The sequence below is a fragment of the Bactrocera neohumeralis genome, chromosome 6, assembly GCF_024586455.1.
Source record: "Bactrocera neohumeralis isolate Rockhampton chromosome 6, APGP_CSIRO_Bneo_wtdbg2-racon-allhic-juicebox.fasta_v2, whole genome shotgun sequence".
Classification (NCBI taxonomy): domain Eukaryota; kingdom Metazoa; phylum Arthropoda; class Insecta; order Diptera; family Tephritidae; genus Bactrocera; species Bactrocera neohumeralis.
In genome coordinates, this window is record NC_065923.1 from 69,948,673 (window position 1) to 69,969,895 (window position 21,223).

Below are 21,223 nucleotides of genomic sequence, written 5' to 3' on the forward strand. Positions count from 1 at the left end.
TTACGCAATTATTTGAAATCATTATTTCAAAAAAAAAAAAAAATGTACACAAATATTTGAAGTTTATAATTTTAAGATTTACGTGAAAGATTTTCTGGTGCACGACACTCTTCGAACTCAGCATCATAGAGTAGTCCAGGCGTACACTCAAGCACAACACCCATGCCATTCAAGCAGTAGTAGTATTTGGCTGGATCCGGATGTGTAATAAAATTGGCACCATCAGCGGGGCAGTCAATATCAGCGCGCCTGGGTGGTATCTTTGAATACGACAGGATGTTGCGCGTCGCCGCAGTTAACTATAAAGATAATAGGCAGTTAATATAGTATAAAGCCATATACAAAATAACATTTTTTAAACTCACATTACAATGAACATTCTCCACGAAATCACAGCAATCACAATCCTTATTGAATTGTAGGCCATTAGAACAAGTCAGTGGGTAAGCGTTGCCATCCATGCAAATGTAGTATTTCTCGCAGGACGCTTGGCTGTTGATGAATGTAATATTTTTCGGATCATTGAATAATGTGCACATATTATCCACACAATCCACATATTGTGGAAAATCACAACGATCTGTCTCGGCATTGTACTGCAAACCATCGCGGCATTCGCGTATAATTGCTGTGCCAGCATAGCAGAGCACATATTTGGTACAGGTGCGATCGTAGCAGAAGGATGATAGCGCATTGGTGCAGGTGGGCAGACATTTCGCCACATTCTGATAAGTACAGCTTTGCTCCTTGGCGTCGAAATGAAAATCATAGTCACATTTACGCTCGATTGGTGCACCGCCAATGCATACATAGTATTTGGAACAATCGCCGAGATATGGCAAGAACACGTTATCACTGACGCCACTGCAAATGTTCACTGAATTGGAAGCGGCGCTCAGTAAATCGAATATGGCGCATGCCACTAAAATACACAGCACATATTTCACTAGAAAAAGAAAATAGTTAATATTAATAATAAAATTGAGAAAAAAAACAAGGATTTTTTATTATTCATTATGTTTTAATAAATATTTCCAACTGACAAAATATTCGCAATTCAACTCACTTGTGCTTTTCTCTACTGATTTGTTTTCTTCCTTGCCGTTGTACGGTATTTTTTTGAATGTTTATTAATTGATTTTTGGCCATTATATAGGTTCGCGAAATTTTTTCGGGTAGCGACATACTAAAGTATGTATGACTAATTTTCATTAAAAAATTGAAATGTCATGTGATTGTAACAGTTATCTGCAGAAATATTATTAAACATACAAAAACATATATTTTGTGATAATATCTAAGCAAATAAAAATGAAACATTCCCGAAACTAAACAATAAAAAATACACTATTCGGATGCTGTAACTTTGATAATGACGTACGTGTGTAAATATTGGGTTTATAAGCGAACTATGCCCTTATTTCGATTGATCCGGGAATAAGCAAAACACCTTAAAAAATGCAATGCGCCAACTGCTTTTTTCGACCTCACTAACTGCGCATTTTATATGATCCCAGGAACAAAAACACTTTTTATTCATAGTGCTTACTTCCTAAGTTGTTGGAATGATCTAAAACTTCGAATTTTGATGGATGTCTTCGCCATATGCAACAAATTCTATGCTCTACCGAGTAACTGAAGAAATCAGTTAATTTAGTTTTGTTTGAGAAATAATTACCAAGCCATGATTATAATATACAATTGGATTTTCAATTCTATGATACTTTCTTAAGGGGTTAGATCAGTCTAGTGCTCTCCAAAATAACCTAATTTTAGCAATTTATTCTGGTAGTGAGGAAAAAGGAATAAAATTTCTTTTATATAGGCTATATTAACCATTTAATCATGAAACAGGAATAAAAAATATTTTGTTATTGACAAATTGATACAAAAAGGCGTTTACCGAGCCAATTTTCAGAATCGCCTTTTTTAAAAGGGTTTCTATGGACGACGATTTCTATGAATGCTATCGTCGCTAGCCGGAAGCCGGTAAAAGACAAAGAAATGCATCGGCCGTCCGGTCTTAAGCTGCGCCGCATCGATATCGTGGCTTGGATGCAGTGAAACGCAGACGAAGAAAGTTCAAATTTGTCAGAACACTATATTCAGGACTATAGCAAGATGCCTCTTGAGATCTTCGGATGAACATTTACACCGCGAGGACCGTATGCTTCCGGTTAAGGTACATAACGAACTTCTCTCTAAGCAGTTTCGCAGAAACTATTTCTGCAGCCGTCTGCTTGAAGCGGGGCTGTCTCTTAAGAACATCAAGAGGCCTTTCCTTGACTACATCAAACAGTATTTCGCCCAGATGTTGAACGCAACTTACTCCACACACGCACTGACCGCCGCACACAATGGAGCTATTAACAGCTTCACCGACTTTCTCTCAGTGAATGCCGTACTTGGAGTCAAACTACCGCCTGTTGTAGATGACAAGTTTGAGTTAACGCAAGAATCTATAGTGACCCTTGCACAACTACGTTCTGGACACTGTAGCAGGTTAAACTCCCACTTTTTCAGAATCGACCCCGAAATACCAGTTATATAATATATCCAGCATGCAAAAAATCCCCGCTTTACTCTAATCACCTCTTTGCATGCCCAGCGAAACACACTCATCTAAACACCTTTTCTCTACAGTCCGACCCCTTCGAAACAGCACATCTTCTGGGCCTACCGTTAGATGACTTCGATGACAACCGATCCGAACCTTGCCGCTCAAGCGGGTATTAGATAACCGTTACAAGTAAGTAGTAAACAGAGTTTAAGTCAAAACAAATATTTAAGGAATTACTGTTTTGTAATACATCATTGTGAAATAGATTATTCACAACGTTAATATCTTTATGGTTTACTTCAGTTCAAAAACGCACAATTTTAAGTTTATTGAATCTGAAAGAAACAGCTGTTTTCAAAAATTTCCTCCACTTGAAGAGTAATGTTAAATTCCTGCTGTTGAGAGAATTGAACAAAAAACGTTCAAATCAATTACTAAAAACTTTAAAATATATTCCTAAACCAAATAATTGAATTAAAAGTTGTCTCACTTGATTTTGAATTAACCTCAACCTTTGTATTTAATTGCTTATCGATCAAAACAAGTTCGCCTTGTTTTATTAATTTTTAATAATTGTACGTGGTAACATAGCGAAGAACTAGCAAATGCACATATTCATTTAGTAATTATGAACGAGAGAAACTTAATCCTTTTTTATGATATACGCTTTAATATTTTTTTAGGATATCCTCCTTACGGCGGCAAGCACCCATATCCTTGTCAAAGAACAGATTGGCAGCGCAAGTCATTAGTGCACCCTTACCGTTAACACACATGTAGTATTGATTTAGGTTTTGGTGCGCAATCTGCTGAATACCCACACTGGGGCAGTTAATATTGACCATGCGTGGAGCGATCTCAGCGGCAGTTTGGAAGGAACGTGATTTGGGTATAGCGGCAATCTATAAAGCATAAAATTGCATATGATAGTCATCTACAACAATATTTACACATTTATTAGACTTACAGTGCAATTTGCGTTGGCTGGACGATCGCATTGGTTACTGACAGCGTTAAATTGCAAACCACCGACGCATGTTTGGTTTTGTGGTTGGCCATTCATGCAGACGAAATATCTGTAAAGAATAATACATGTTTATAAAATTAAAAATATTATTTAGAAATTAAAAATATTAATTAAAAATTAAAAATATTAATTAAAAATTAGCAATACTAATTAAAAATTATCAATATTAATTGAAAAAATATTCTTATACTCACTTTGTACACGACGACTGGCTGGGAGCGTAGACAATACTATCGGGACTATCATAAATGGAACAACGGTTTGCAACACAATCCACATTTTGAGGATAATCGCAAGCGTTTAAGTTTGGATTGTACTGCAAATCGTCAGCGCATTCTTGTAGCACTGGTGTGCCAGCAAAACAGAGCGCATATTTGTTGCATGTCCTTTCCAAGCCTACCGAAGACAATTTACTTGGGTCACAAGCCAAGCAGGATGCGTTGGATACTTCACACGATTGCGTCTTGCCATTAAAGGAGTAATTATAGCGACATTGCTGAGCGATCGCCTCGCCCTTAACGCAAATATAGTAGTTGCTGCAGTTCGTGATATCCGCTACAAAAACGTTGTCGGCCACACCATCGCAAAGATTAATCGACGTTGAATTAGCGGCGGCAATGAAGCCAATGATAGCCAGCAAACCAATAGCGTAGTGACGATACACTAAAATAATAATTATTAGTTTGTTTGAGCAATCCTGCAACAATAGGAACTCACTGTTTGTTGTAAGAAGTTGTTATAGGTTCCAAGTGTTTGTGCTTGCCGCGTTACGAAGTAGCGTTTGCAGCAATTATAGTCGTCAAGTTGTACTGCGTAGGATGTACTGTTTGTCACCTTTGGTGTGGGTTCATTTTTATATTCTTGGCTGACAGCCTTTAACCACTGATAGTCACATCAACAATACATAACAGCTCAAAATGGTAAAGATACTATCAATTTTCGATCTTATCAAAACATGCTTAGGAAGTCTCGAATAGGAGCACATGCACAAACAAACAGTATACGCACGTTTAAAACTGTTAACGTAGAGTTGATTGAGTTTGTGTTGGCTTTTACAAAAATTAATGTGCGAAAACATACTATACATAAGTATGTAAGCATGTGAGCAAATGTACATTTTGCCAAAGCATTGAACTTCAAAAAGTTAATATTACAGGTTCATGGTTCTAAACAATGAAAGTATGTGCGATAAAAGTAATGTATAAATTACAATACACAACGCTTTATGCCATTATAACATACTAACTGATCAATTTTAACCCGGACTGGTCCATTTGAAATCGTATTGAGTCGGTAAATATTTTTTCCAAGATTAGAAGAAGCAGAAGCTGATGAAACTGAAATTCGGCATGCTTGTAGCTTATTTTGAAGGCGATATTAAATATTTGTAATAAAAACATGAATGAAAAAAGTAAAATAAATAGAAAAACTGAATGCTCAAATTAATAATATTTTTTTCAACTTCTCCGAATTTAATATATTTTTGATTAAATGAAGTTTAAAATCTCACCTTTCCAACTATATATGGTATGACACAATGTGATTGGTGCGACTGCAACGACATCTATTGACAAAATACGAAAAGACTTTTTCGACTAAACAATAATACAATTTTTTATAAAAAATATATAAAATTGTATTTCAACAATGAACTTTAAAACACCATCTGAATAATCGGAAAACCTTCAAAAGAAATACTTACATATATCTTTACTTATTGTAATTCTTTTCAGTAAATCAAATTTTTCTTCGTGATAACGCCAAAAAACACGCTTCTTCGACATTAGTGCCTAATAACAGTCGTATTCGTACATAAGTTACAAGTAATCATTTTAATGTTAACAACTGATAACTCAATTCGAGTGCTACGCGCCACTTCTCTCACTTCTGCTCACAAGTTCAATGTTATGGAATTCCTAATGCAAAAAACAAATAACACTTTTAATTTTTTTTTAATTTCCAGACTTTTAATGAATGAGCACTCAATAATTATGTCAATTACTTATAAATATCGCTTTTACTTTCAACTGCCGACAAACATAGCAATTGGAATTTTGACAGAATTACATAAAATACGCTTACTATGAGTAGATGTTGATAAATGACTACATACATATTCGGAATTTTCTAATGCTAGTTCCGGCGGAAATGCGAAATGGTAGTAATATTGGCAATTACACAATATTGTATTAAATTTTGGTCCAATAGAAAATTAACTAAATTAATTAATTAAAATTAACAAAATTATTTAATTAAAATTAACTAAATTAACTAAATTTAAAACTAAATAAAAAAAAATTAAGAAATTTAAACTCCCTAAATTACTACATGGATTTTAAAAGGCTTCGCTCTGACCAAGAAATTAGGCAACGAAAAGTACTCATACAGGCAAGGTACTAACCTTAACTAGAATACACTCAAAGTATTATGCAATTCATCCAATTGGTCTCAAGTTATTGATCTCAAAGTGGCCTAAGTCATTTGTATGTAGAAATACTAATATACGGAATAGGCAGAATGGATGGTGATCGCATCATTTGTGTTCGAGTGATCACTGCGAAATCGAAAAATGCAGTTTCGAGAAAAAAGTGTTTAAAAGTAATGGAGGTAACTGATGGAGCTGATTGAGTTGAGCATTTACTTTTTAGATGATTGTAACTCAAGACCTATTAGAGATATCGATTTAAAATTTTAGTATAGTGTTTTTAAGGTTATAGATTATCGAAATTAGCAAAAAATAAAAAAAAATATATTTTTTTTTTTTCAAAATTTCACACTACAAGGTGCGTTCCAAAGTAAACCGCACTTTTTGAATCTGGCGCCCCCTGGTGGCGCCATCTACATATATGTCGACTAGTGCGTTAGAATCTGCTATCTTTATCGATTGTCCAGTGAAAATTTCATGACATTTCATCTATTGGAAGTGAAGTTATTGCGTTTTAAGTGTCGGTATGTTTGTGTTATCGGTGCGAAAATGAGCTTCGAACAAAGAGCCAACATTAAATTGTGTTTTAAAATTGGTAAAACTTTTGCCAAAACGTTTCAATTGATGAAACAAGTTTATGGCAATGTTTGTCTATCCCCTATTGGAGTCCACGAGTGGTTTCAACGTTTTCAAAGAGATCGTGAGGACATAAATGACTATCAAGATGTGGGCCAATCAAAATCCGCGATCACCGGAAATTCCATCGAAACTGTGCGTGAATTCATCAAAAATTAGCCGAAATCATCATTGAAATTCATGGGAATGGAATTGAACATCTCCAAAACATCGATTTATGGCATTTTGACCGAACATTTGGGCTTACGAAAAGTGTGTGCAAGGTTTGTTCCGCACAAATTGACTGACGACCAAGATTTGCTTCTGAGCAACGGCCAACGAGCTAAAACACTCGTTCGACATGCTTTTGGACCGTGCAAAAAGCTGTATTGAAGCAGAAGGAGACTATTGTGAGTAAAATAAATTGATTTTGCCGAAAAAACCCATTTGTTCTGTTTTTTTTAAGTCCTGTTTACTTTGGAATGGTATGCTCCTTAACGATAATAAAAAATTGTTTGATACATTTAATTTGGTTATTATAATATTTCAATTCAGAGCAATAAGTTCCATCTTCAATTATTAATATATGTATGTCCGCTTATCAACGACTTCCCTGTTAACTCGGTTGGCATTATTTGTTAAATTTTTATATTTTTTCCTTTATTTACATATACATATTTTATAATACCTCATAGATATTTTGAAAGAAATTCTATTTTATTTGAACTCTAACAGATGGCAAGAAAAGCTCCGTTTCAAAATTATACACATGCGCATAATAATAACAGCATACAAATAAAAACATACAACAAACAAAAGTAATACAGCATCGCAGCCAAATCAGCATCAATTCAAGCACAACAATGCAACAGACAAGTAGCGAGATGTCAAAATCGCATGCAGAGCTTTAAAGCTACTAGCAATAGCAGAGAGACCAGCCATTGCAGAAGAGCACCACAACCGTAATGCGACCGAACACTTTGCATATGTTTTAGTCCTTTCGCAGACAGACGACTGACAGTAGTGCGAGCCAAGAAAACGAGTGAGACTCCGCCAATGTATAAAATTGACTCGCGTAAAAAATAGCTAACCAAATACATAAATATACAAAGCAAAAAAAAAATAAGTATGAAAAGAAATCATTGCTAGGCTGCCATATAAGGTTAAATATTCAAATGATGTTATTCCGAAATATTATTACTTAAGCAAAACGCGAAAACGTGACAATCGAATAGCAAAAAATGCTGCATTTCACAATTAGAAGTGTGTGAAAATGTATTGCGAAGTTGGTAAGAATTGAGTGCAAGTAGGTAAAAGCCGAGGGAAATTTTCAAGGACTCGTCGGGACAATCCACATACACACGCACGCACACATGCGATCTAGTTAGAAAAGGTGACAAGCAGCAGCACCCTATGTGTTCAAAATAGTGTTAAAAAACAAGCAAACCAAACATATAAACAGATTTTTATTTGTGTACAATTTTCGTGTATTTGCGTCCACCAGACATACTACACAGAAGACGGCAGAGCCAGACGAAACGTAAAAGTTGCCAAAACAAAGCAAAGTAAAAGACGAAACAACTGACTAATTGAAAGCGTGCTGCAGGCGAAAGTAGAAGTCGTGAGTGCAATTGATAACAAAGTAAGTATTTGAAAGAAAACCAAATACTTGCCACTATAAAAGACATGCGTTGCCGCAAAAATATAGTACATAACATATATTTTAATTAGGATTTTCCTTTTTTATTAGTTAACATAAGATAGGATAGGATAGGTGAAGAAACTAAAAATTTAGTTTGGGTATTCGTTTTAGTCTATACTTATGTGTTTTTATAACCTGAACGAGGTATCTTAAATCTGCCACGAAAGTATTCGTTTTAGTCTAAACTTATGGGTTTTTATAACATGGAGACGGTACATTAAGTCTGCCGGGAAGTTTGTAACACCCAGAAGAAAACGAAAAGACCCTACAAATCATCAGTGTAACGTGCTTTTAGCCATGTGCGATTGCCCTTTTGCCCGTTTGTCTGTTTAGACGCGAACTAGTCCCTCAAGTTTTGAGAGATCTTTCTGAAATTTTCCACATGTTCATTTCTCCCCAAGGCACTGCTTTTAGTTGGAATCATCGAACCACTACAGCATATATGTAGCTGTCATACAAACTGACCGGACAAAATCGAGTTCTTTTATGGAAAACTTATTTATTTGACAAGATATATTCACGAAATTTGACAAGTATTATTCTTCAAGGTGACGCTACAATCTCCATATATGTATATTGTTTAGATCGCACCACTAAAGCATATAGCTGTCATACAAAGTGACCGGACAAATCGAGTCCTTTTATGGAAAACTTGTTTATTTGACAAGATATATTCACGAAATTTGGCAAGTATTATTCTTCAAGGTAACGCTACAATCTCCATATATATTGTTTAGATCGCACCACTAAAGCATATAGCTGTCATACAAAGTGACCGATACAAATCGAGTCCTTGTATGGAAAAATTCTTTATTTTATTAGTTATCCTCACCGAATTTGCTCACATTATTGTCCAACTCAACTCTACAATGTCTAAATATATTATTTAGATAGAGCACTACGGCATATAGCTGCCATACAAACTGACCGATTTTAATCACGATAAGTTCAACATAGTTTTCTGGGGTTTTCAACTATTTCTGTTGTATTTACAACATATGCAAAAAATTCTCATACAATTTTACAAGGTAAAACAACTTAATACTCAAGAATGTTATATTGTAGTAAAGCCAGCGAAATACAGTGCGTATGAGTGATGGAAATGAATATTCGTCGAGGGGAAGTTATTGCTTGCTTAGAAAACCTCACTGCTAGCACTGTATGTTGGATATTGTTTACAAACTTTATATATAATATTTTAAAATAATTGCTTAGCTATTAATTATAGTGCTAATATTGGATAGTCGAAAAAGTATTTTCGTATTTCTAATCAAACTTCAACTTATTTTTTTTTATTAAATAAATAAATTCATTTTAAAGCTTATGAGAATTATCTCACATAAGTTCTAATAAAATATTGTTGTGCCATCTTCACTTCTCTTATTTTTTGCAAAACAATTTTTTTTCTACCACTTTGATTTTTCTTCATTTTCGACTACTTTTCAAAATATGGTATACGATTTCAACAAAAGACGGCAAAAATATAAAAGTCATTATTAAAGATAAGCATTTAATGCTGAATCAACTTTGACATGATTTCAATTCAAGTATTGCCTTAATAATCATTAACATTGTCAATGACTATACGCATTAGCAAGGGCAATAAGCACAAACTTGACTGTTGTAATAGAATAGTGGGAAGCATGATGCGCGCTTCCTGCGCCAACAACATTAAACCGCCATGCTTTAATTACAACTACAATGAGGTAACCTTAATGCACTAAACGAATACACGGAATTATGTATATACGTATATTTATATATGCATATATGTGTGTATATGCAAATTTGAATATGCTTGCACTTTTGCTTATGTACCCACACACAGTTATGGCAAAAAGTTGCCTGGCGTATACACCTGCTATACATACTTATACTTATACACGTATATTGTTGTTGGCGTTGTGATTGCACGGCATTGTGCGGTTCAGGTCGTTGATAACTCTGTGCCGAGCACTTGCACTTGAGCCACATGCACGACCTATAAAACCACTTGAAGTACCTCATAGCCGAGCAACCGCACGACGGCAACCACTCACTCACCCAGGTTATCAACTGGTTACCTTTGCTTGTGTTTACCACAGCAATTCTAACTGCAACACAAGCACAACAAAAACTATTGCATAAAACGTATACACAGATTTTTATGCTTTACCTTTGTGCTGTGCACTTGAATGCATTTTAATTATTGACTTTTGCACCGCAATCACTCCCACTAAACAAGTATATGCAACTACAAACATACATACATACAAAAGTGCAAGCATGGCACAGCAATCCAAATGTGACAGTTTGCAACTGAAAAATTATCTCAAACAAGAATTAATGTTATGTGGGCATGATGTACATATGTAAAAGATTTACATATGTATATATTTACACATGTAAATAAAGGTGCGTTACCTGCTTTTGTTACAGCTTGTTGTATGTTACATGCAAGCATCCACAAAATTTGCAATGAAACAGTGTAGCGAAGACAAGTGTAGCAAAATGCGTGGGCAAAGTAGCGTTTTGGTGCTTTCTCTTTTGCTTTGGCATGCAGTCGCAAATTAATTACATTTTCCTATTACTTAGATGTTGCAGTTTCGCAGCGGATGTCGCGATACGCGTACACGTGGCAAAGCAAGTAATTTAAACGTATTGCTATATATGTATGCCTGTACATTAGGGTTGGTCAAAAAAAAAACTAATTCCAAACTAGTGAGTTGGTAATGACCGTTGGTTGAAACCCATCGGAAGCGAAAGATAAAATAACAAACATTAAAAAAAAATAATAACTTACGGGCGATCTGAGGTCGGGAAAAGGAAAGCGTGGCTGAATTTTCAATTTACAGGAAAACCAAAAGTCCTATAGAAAAAAGTTATTTGGAAATGTTGTAGTTAATGATAAGACCTACTTATAAATTTTGTTTATAAACTTTTTTCACATAGCTTAAACATTTAATTAAAAAATTCAAATAACCAAATTTATCTTGTGCAAAAAATTTTCCCTTTACGAAATGTGGTGTAAACTCAACTTCTTATGTCACGAAAACACCATATTTGTTTTGTTTCACATATTTATTTTTTCACCTTACACTGTACATGTAAGGTATATGTATATACATACATACATACATATGTACATATATCGAAAATCACAATTTTTAATCAAAAATTATCAAGTGTTTTTTTAAGTTAGTTGGCTTAATAATTGGATAATTAGACAAAACCGTCCATGATTTTTTTTAATTCAAAAATTCGTATATTTAAAAGCTTTGAAAAGTGAAAAATGTGTTAATATTGTACATAAAATAAAAATGTTAATATTAAAAAAAAGACATTTTTAAAATAAAATACAATATTTTTAATAGAAACAAATTTTTCGCGTTTAATTTATAGGAAAAAATTGTAATGCTCACGTACATTTTAATCCACATAGTCAATATTAGTTTTTTTTTAGTTCACCCTAATGTACTTGTTCACCCTAATCTATATGTTTACATATGTACTTTTAAGATCTTAAAGAACAAAAATAAATAATTTTCTATACTTAATAAATATATGTATGTATTTATATATATGTATATATATGTATGTATGTATATATATTTTTCATTTAATAGCGATTGTCCAAAAAAAATTAAATACTTTTCTAGACTTATTAATCAGGGTATCCTACTTACTAAAAGTTATTTATATATGTATATTTTTTTCATTTAATTGTGATTGTCCGAAAAAATAATAATTCATAGAATTTTTGATTTTTATGAATAAAAAATATCCGAGTAAAATTACACCGAGTGTCAACTGTTATATCCGATTTGTTACAATATTATCGTGCCGTCGTCTCACAAAAATTTCTATGTACATACATGTGTGTACACCTTCGGAAATTTTATAATTAAAATGTTGATAAATTCACTTAAGGACATAGTGTTGATAAGTTAAGCTTTGAAAATATGAAAAAATTTAGTTACTATTCAGTATTCAATCGTTTGCACCTACATACATACATCACTTATTAAGATATTATAAACTTTTTAAATTTCCAAGAACTTTGCCGCAGATTACCATAAAAAACTATAGTATTAAATGATATTTTGACACATTAAGCTAAACTTTAATCCTAAAGCTGCCATCAATTTTATTTATACCGCAACTAATTACGCAAAATTTTGCGCCTTAACATAAAAATGAACAATGTAGCGTAAAAACACATGAAACAAGTGTAAAAAATAAAAAAAAACAGCATAAAATGGTGGCGAACGTTGTCAACAGCTTTTTACTGCCCACATATGTACATACATGGCAACAACATGCACATGGAAATGAATTTTTTTCTAATTATTTTTATTTTTTATTTCTATCCTTTAAGCGAAAATCACATGTGCGAGAGTACATTACAACACTTAAACGCCGACCACCCACACATACGCCCACAACACGCAAAAACGCGCAGCAGGACTACTGCTCAACAGCAGTTGACGCTACCAAGTACCCAAACATCAAAATACTAATTGCTTTGACTCTTAGCTTACACACATGCAAGCACACACACACGCATTCACGTGCTAACACTCATATCGCACTAGGATCCCACAGCGTCTGGTTGCTGTGCTGACTGATAATTCAATGGCAATTGTTGTTGTTATTTTTTTTTACTTTGCATCTATAATCGCATGTGCCAGCGTGGCAGACAACGACATCTGTGGCTTTGTACAATTAAACTGCTACTCACTTGCTGCAGCTTTTGTCGCAAGATTTGTTGGATGCATGAATTACTGCATGCTTTGTTGGCGCTTAGGTTCACACATAAAAATATAAAATAATGCATACATACATACTTGCATAGAGTATGCAGACTTGTATATTACATGTAAGTCTCTATGTGTGCGCGATTGTCTACCGAATTTCTTATAGACGTTTATATGTATTTGCTTTCGTACGCTTTGAGACAGTCATGTATAATTTTATATAGATTCTTATGCACAAGTAACATTCTTTAATACATTCATATATATGTACATACCTAAAGACATATGTGTGTGTATGAGTGTTTTGCAGTCAAAGCTTTTACAATGCTCTTTATTTGTGGCTCGCGTGGCTCCAAGCACTTACTCACACTTTATAATTCGTTTTTTTTTTGTTGTTTTATGCTAGCGGCGAAAGTTATTTGATACATTCACTTGTGTTTGTTAGCGATTCCTCAATGTACCGCAGTTTTACTTGTACTAGGGTGGCGATATAGCGGCATGATTCACAGCCAAAGTAACAAATAAGAATTTTGAAGTGAGGCTAAGAGCGAAAGCGAGTTGTCAGATGATTCATGCCGATTTCCTGTATAAAGATATTTACTTAAGTTTAGTGTAAGAACAATTTAAATATCCATACAATGATACTACACAATAAAAGCTCAGTGTAGTGTTTAAAATTGCGCCAATAAATATGCAATAAATATTTACATTGAATTTAAGTTTTAAGGCAAGTTAGATAAATAGATTGAAATTTGACGATTGCACTGCTGGCACACTTCATTTAACCCAAGCGACACTGATCTGTGGAACACTATCTTAAACTGTGCAAATGATACCGCAGACAGCAGTGACCTGTATAAAATATGATTTCTTGTCACCGTTTTACATTGACCTCAGAAACAACCTTTCCTCTTTCCGAAGTTGCACTCGAAAAATGTGGGGTCTCAGAGCGAAGAACGGTTCCTTACCTATCGGACTGGTAGCTTATTTCACCTGGCTAGCTAGCCGATCACATTTCCACTGATTTCTCTATATCCAGGGAAAATATATTGTTTTCAATCCCATTTCCAATGATTTCTCTTAACCCAGAGTTAGGACATTGTTTTCAGTGGCAACCCTAATAAAACTTTTTATAAAAATAGTTGATTTGATTTTAACGGACGAGATTCCCTGCAGTACCGCGTGACCTATCACTGACAACTCTTTCCCCGCAATTGTGCTTCTCTAGAATAATCTCTTCACATCTGCTAATGGCATAAGCCTCAGCCTGGAAAATGCTTGAAAACCTGTCCATGAGCACTGACAGTTTGGTACGTGGTCCCATTATACCAGTACCAAGTCCATCTGCCCTTTTGGGTAGTCTGTATGCCATTGCATTGTGTTCCTAAGAAAGTTCTCCTCAAAGATGAAGTTCTCTCACGTAATTGAATACATACATACATATATGTATATATGTTTCTATACGAAAAATATGTTAATTAATATTTTGTTAGAAAGTGACCGTTCTTAGGTCATGCTGCGGAATCAAATTATAAAAGTAAACAATATTCTAATCTATCGCGAACTATACCTACACAACTTTCGTCACTGGTTTTTATTTTTTTTTTGTTTACTTTAAAATGTAATTTTCAAATTCGTAATCTAAAAATATTATAATTTAAAAGAATAATTTTTTAGTAAGTATGCAAATCTACTTGTTTAACAAGTATTAAAAGGTAATTCTTGAATTTTCTCCAGCTGTTGGCACTCATACATAAAATAAATATTTGCGATTTTGAATTTTTAATCGGCTTAATTGTTTGTTATTGCATAATTTCACCATTAGCGTCAAAGCACCAGCTGTCTAAACTAAGACACAATAAAAATCCCAACGCAATCGCAATAGTAAACTATGTAGTCATACGCATATACTAAAGCCTAAATAGCGCCTCCCACTCGTCATTTTCTAATATACATATCTCATAATCAACCAATGTTTACAGTTTTGTTACCACTGTACTATCTGCTTTAGGGCGAAAATCGTGCGTTTGGCACTTAAAGCCATTGAAGTCATTCCCACGGTCATAAATTCGTGTAGCTTCGGCCACAGCATCCCCTAAACCTAACAGCAGCACGTCTTTTTTCATTTAAGCCAAATGGTTCATTGAACATGAGGTTGGCCACCTCTGCGATGCTATGTACGCGCGCTTTCTTTGTTGTTTCAAACTAGACAAACGCTTCCTTTGTACGCCATGCCGATGATGGAAAGTCTAGCTAAAAATACGTGAATGTGATGGATTTTATGTGTAAGACAATGCGTGCGGTTTACCACACAGTACATACAAAAATATATGCGCATAGTCTGACGCTGAAGCTCACGAACAACCAATAATGCGCAGCACCTACTGACAATGCCCAAACAATCGACAGTGGCGAACACCTAATCATTTAAGCCAAGCACTCCTTGCTGCTGCTCATTGACCTTGTGTTCTTGTGTTGCGGTTGACATTTGGCAGTTGCTGTTGTTGCTATTGTTGCTGCAGAGTTGGGAAATGTGCGCGATTGTTGACTTTCATCTAAGAGAATGGCAGCCTGTTTATTCGTTTTGGGTTTTAGCCGTGCCACGACCCTTTCAAAGGTATCCACGAACGGTTGACATTGTGAAGTCGGTTAAGTCACCAGTTAATGACTTCCTATCTACTTGCTGGCGAACTTTTGCTTTGTGTACGGTCGTCGGCGCTTAGATGCCAATAGACGCAGACAAAGCGTTTGACAGCTACAAAACTTTTGTAGTTAATTGACGCAGGTCCTTTGTTCATATTCATGAGTGTAGATCTTGCTAAATCTTCAATTGTTTCTTGCGTTGAAAAGTACTCTGTTATCCTAGAAAGCGTTTGAATGTTGGCGGATTGTTGGCAAATTGAATAGAAACGTATCAGAAAAGAAGTCGTGAACTAATTAAATTACTTCCGGTAATAAAACTGGAAAATATGAATAAAAATATATATTTTTAAATATTCTTCATTTGCGCGTTGTTGAGGCAGCATAACAAAGTACTCCGTCGGAATCAGCGATATCAAACAACCATAGGTTAAAGCTGCCATACAAACTGATCGGTGAAAATCAGGTCCTTGTATGGACATTTTAGGGAATATTTTCCAAGGCAGCGCTACAATATTCGAACAAATAGTTCAGTTCGCATCACTGTCATTCAAACTAACTAAACAAACTCAAGATATGATTTATAAACTTTTATATTAAAAGAAAATCCCCTATGAAGGATGTTAGGTTAGGGTTATAGCTTCGGTGCAGCCGAAGAAAACGTTTTTTAATGCTTTTGACTGATTTTCACGCTATTCCTGCTTAGTATGCATGCATTTAACATCGTTTGTACTAAAAGCATAATTCTTTCAGTTATCCGACGGAAATGCACTTCTGGATAGACAAACGCTCACAGCAATGTGGTTTTGGGAGATCGCGAGTTGCAGCCTCACTCTCCGGTGCCGGCGGATCCGGTGTGGGTCTCAGTTTTGGCCATCCACCGCGTCGAATTAGCGGCGGCAGTGGCAATAAAGCGAGCAGTAGAAGCAACGTACTGCCAGACTGTCATCACAGCACTGCCGCCAGCACCAGTCGCAGCCATCAATATCAGCAGCCGCAATTGCAACACCATCATCAACTGCAGCAGCATCAGCAACAACAGTATGCCAATAACAATAATAATTTCAACAGCGGCAACAATTGTCAACAATCAAATACGCACAGCAGCAATAGTAGCAATTATACAGGTAATATTAGCACCGCCAATGCAACAGCCTCAGGCGCCGCAATGCAATCGACCACATCGGCGACGCTTAATAACAATCCCCACCAGTACACCTACCAGCAGACGCATCAGCATGGCAGCGCTCCAGTGCAGACCCATCATGCGTCTGGCAACAACAATTTAATGAATAACAATAACGCCAGCACATCTACGTCCACGGCCACGGGCAGCGATGTACGCGGCACTACACCAGCAACGCAAGATTTGAACCAACGAGCGGGCGCACTACTACAAAGCACTGCAGACACACCGCACACACCGCTGTATCAGCAACATCTCAATCAATGCTATGATATGCGCAGCTATCATCATCCTCAGTTCGGCAATATGTCCGTGCGACACTATCAATATTCGGGCAGGAATTGTAATGTGCCAACGCACGCCAACTCAAATCCCCCGACACATGCATATCGTAATGGCAATAACAGCGGCGCACGAACAATAGTTGGTCCTACTCATTCGCAGCACATGGACCCAATGGCATATCGACAGCAACATGGTTACAGGTACTCACTGCAATTTGCCAATTAATAAATTTACGTATATCACTTCACAATCTTTGCATTTATTTTTCAGTCACATTGCGACAGCGTGCGCTCAGTCGAATGAGTCTATAATGGGCGGATCCGCGCCCATTTCCACTAATACCACGAATACAGCGAGCTACGCGGTAGCTAACACAGCGCATCGCTACAGTTCGGCAGCTTTAAATATGCGCACCAGCAACATGACGGTAGATGCGAACGGTGGAGACGCTCAGCTGCTACCTTCACACCTTAAATGTGGCATGTGTGCGTCGTTAGTGCTGGCCTCCGTCTTTGTGGCGGGCGCAAAATTTTATTTCGACCATCAGGGTACCGGTTTGGAAGTGTTGATATTTTGTGCTTTCTCTGCAACTTTCTTCTTGGCCGCCTGTACCGTTTCACTGTGTCGTGTACCAAAAGGACTATTGCCAAGCGGGCGCAATGCAGTGTTGGGCGCGCAACAGCATGCTGATGCCGAAAGCGCTATACATTATACGCGTCCACCGTACGGTAGACGTGATATCGTGAATGCTGATGGTAGTAGTGAATTAGTTGGTTCGGATGATATACATGGCGCACCTTTGTGTGGCCAGTTGCAATTGATTGAGGATTCGGCAAGCGCCGGTCCACCACCATATCATATAGCAATATACTTTCCAGAGACAGAGAGCAATGGAAAGGGCAAAGACGCACCGATAGATGACGAATCACCGCCGCCGTCCTATGATAAAATACTTATCTAAATCTATACAATGCATAGTAATAATGGGAATGTAGTAGAGAGGTACATGTGTTTACGGCCAAAAAACATAATCAGCATTATTGTTGCATAAGTAAAATACGCAACCTCATTTTCTCATATAAAAATCGTAAACAATTCACAATAACATGTCTTACTTCTGATTAGCAGTTCGACGAACACGATTTTACAAATTGATTATACAGGGTTTGCCCGGAAGGTAATAGGACTGGTTTTCTTCCGCCGCGACTGTACTTCGCAGCGTGCGCGCACATACTGGATTCTGTAGAAGGCGTTTCTAGCTAACGAACAGGCGGCTGGTCAGTTGTTTCCGAGCACCTGGAGAGTCAGGACACCCATTTTCGCGCGACGTGTTTCTGTGAGTGTTGCAAGCCGAAAATGCAGCGTTCGTTAGAGCAGAGGTACGCGATCAAATTCTATGTGAAACTCGGTAAATCGGCTTCAGATACGTTTAATATGATCAAGCAGGCTTACCCAGATGTTGCTTTAGCAAGAAGTGGTGTGGTGGCACCAGGCCTTTTTGGAGGGCCAGAAAGAGGTCGCTGATTTAGACCGGAAGAATGAGTAAATCCAAAGTGAAAACCATGTTCATTGTCTTTTTGACATCAAAGGCATCGTCCATCATGAATTTGTTCCTCCTGGGCAAACCGCCACGCCAAGTTTTACGTGGAAGTCCTCAAGAGAGATGCGACCCAGAACGCCCCCTCCGGACTTTTTTTGTTTCCATGCCTGAAAAGGCCGATGAAAGGGGATCAAAGCAGCATGCACCTTGGCTCTCAAGGCTATTCCGGAGAATGTTTCCGTGACGCCTTCAATGCTTGGAAATCGCGCTGGAGCGACAGCGCAGAAGGACCCTATTTTTAAAGTTTTTAAAGAATTGTAACGATTGGTTTAATAAATTTTTTAAATCGACTCAGTCCTTTTACATTCCGGAGAAACCCTGTATTTTATAAAAGGTATCGATGAGTTTTAAAAGTTAAAATTTTCGTGTCATAACACTATCATTATTTTTATGAAATTACAGTTATTAATGCGTGCCATACCTCTTCTTCATAGACATAACATTTCATATAAACATCTCATACATATTTCTAAGCCGGTTAATCTGCTTCGCGTCATCTCTCTCTAACTACAAACTCTCTAAAATCTACATATTTTATGTATGCTCAATATAATATTTTTATATACACTTTTTTATTCAAACTAAACGTCTACACAATAATCTATAATAATATACATAAATATATATACATATACGAATGCTCACGTAGTGTAAATAATGCATAAGTTCACATACATACATATATCAATCTATTCAAAATAAAAATTTTATTAAACATTATTAGTAAAGTGATGAGTTTCTGGAAGGAATTATGTACTTCTGTACATATTATAAGCTCAAAGCTGAATTTAATTCAATTATCAGATATACAAAAATTTATGGATTGAATCCTTCGAAATATTTTTATCAATTGCAATATCTGTGTAGATATGTATGTATGTACATACATGTATATACAAAATAATGCTTAAAGGGGATATCTTGGTGGAAATCTCTGTCTTCATGAAATTGATATTTGCCAAATTTATAAAAATCATGAAATATTACAAGCAAGAAATTAACTAGAATTTCTATTTAGAGATTAATTATGTTCGTAAGCATAGCTTTAAGTAAGATGTTGGAAAACGTCATATGAATACTGCGATTGAAAATTTTCTATAATTTAAAAAAAAGACCTGTCATTTGGTTCTGTGATATGATATTTACGAGTAAAACAAATAATACAGTAAAACCTAACCCAAATAAACATTGATATATCCAATAAACATACATACATACTAATATGTATGTATGTATAATAAATACACACTATTGATACAAAATATTATACAAGCATACTATAATAAGCCAAACTTAGCTGTATACCTAATTGTACTATTCAGTTCTTAAACGTAAAAAAGACGAGCGCACAGTAAATAACACTCATACGAGTATATGTGTAATTTCTAGCTTATAATATAGTGAACATAAGAATTCAACTTGAAAAAGTTTGTTTGAGATTAAATTATGTTAAAGAGCAAGTAAATATATACGAGTATGCATTTGATTGCGCATACATGCATGCGTAAATATAGGTTAGTAAGTATATTATATACATATATAATTACATAATTTATGATATTTAAGAATGCATGAGAGTGAAAATGTTTTAGAAATGAGTTATTAATGAATGACTTCTATGAAGGGTCAATAACCGAAAGTTTTAATTATAAATTCAACAATAAAATACCTAAACAACAAACAAAATATTTCTTTTTCTTAAATTACTCTACTAACAAGACGGGTTTGTATTACTACACACAAATACAAGTATACATTTAATTAATGAGTACTATGTTGAATTGCTTTTCAAATTTTCCACAAAAATAACAAAGTCGAGTTCTAAAATCTAGTTGGCAGAAATACTTAATGTTACTGACAATTTAAAGTGGTCACTTCGGCTGCACCGAAGCTATAATTCCCTTAACAGGTGCATTTGTTATTTGTTAATCATAAAACTATAAGTAGAGATCTTAGAATCTCTAAACGCATACATAACTTCGAAAACATTTAAGTCGTACACTTAAGCCTCGCACCAGCTAGTATTACATACATATGTATGTACATTTATCAAAAAGGATTCAGCTACCCATACATATGGTATTCATATATTTTTTACACTAATTATTTGTATTTAAATATTCCTCACCTGATACATTATAATAAAAAGTTGTATAATGAATATAACACCTAAAAACAACTGTGCAAATAAGAAACAATTTCAATTGTGTCAATTCGGTGCAATGCCCGGATACAATTATGGGTTATGAACTTTCGCCAAAGAAAAGATTGAAACAATTGCTAGAACAATAATATATATATGTATACACTTACATGGATGGGAATGTGCTTTTACACATATAAATGATTACTCCAGATGATTTTACTTAATTTTATATTTGCAAACAACATCCGCTTCCGCGTTTCCATATCCTCATTGTAGATTTTTTTAAATGCAAATTACGCAG

The 21,223-nt window shown here is 35.4% G+C and overlaps 2 protein-coding genes across 3 annotated transcripts; one reads left to right on the plus strand and one right to left on the minus strand.

Moving 5' to 3' along the window:
• On the minus strand, positions 1 to 4,622 carry LOC126762834 (peritrophin-48). Its single transcript, XM_050479876.1, has 6 exons — positions 4,305 to 4,622; positions 3,782 to 4,250; positions 3,528 to 3,636; positions 3,241 to 3,462; positions 366 to 968; positions 1 to 299 (listed from the first exon to the last, which is right to left on the minus strand). Coding segments are annotated over exons 1-6 (1,632 nt in total). The 5' UTR covers positions 4,306 to 4,622; the 3' UTR covers positions 1 to 71.
• Positions 4,623 to 7,544: 2,922 nt separating this feature from the next.
• LOC126761918 (uncharacterized protein DDB_G0283357) lies at positions 7,545 to 20,462 on the plus strand. Of its 2 annotated transcripts, XM_050478352.1 has the most exons (4): positions 7,545 to 8,020; positions 8,132 to 8,269; positions 16,459 to 17,376; positions 17,447 to 20,462. In XM_050478352.1, exons 3-4 carry the CDS (start codon positions 16,472 to 16,474, stop codon positions 18,135 to 18,137), a joined length of 1,596 nt encoding a protein of 531 aa, XP_050334309.1. In that variant the 5' UTR covers positions 7,545 to 8,020; positions 8,132 to 8,269; positions 16,459 to 16,471; the 3' UTR covers positions 18,138 to 20,462. The 2 variants fall into 2 exon arrangements, with proteins under 2 accessions (XP_050334309.1, XP_050334308.1); XM_050478351.1 differs by having other exon boundaries at positions 7,545 to 8,269.
• Positions 20,463 to 21,223: the final 761 nt, after the last annotated feature.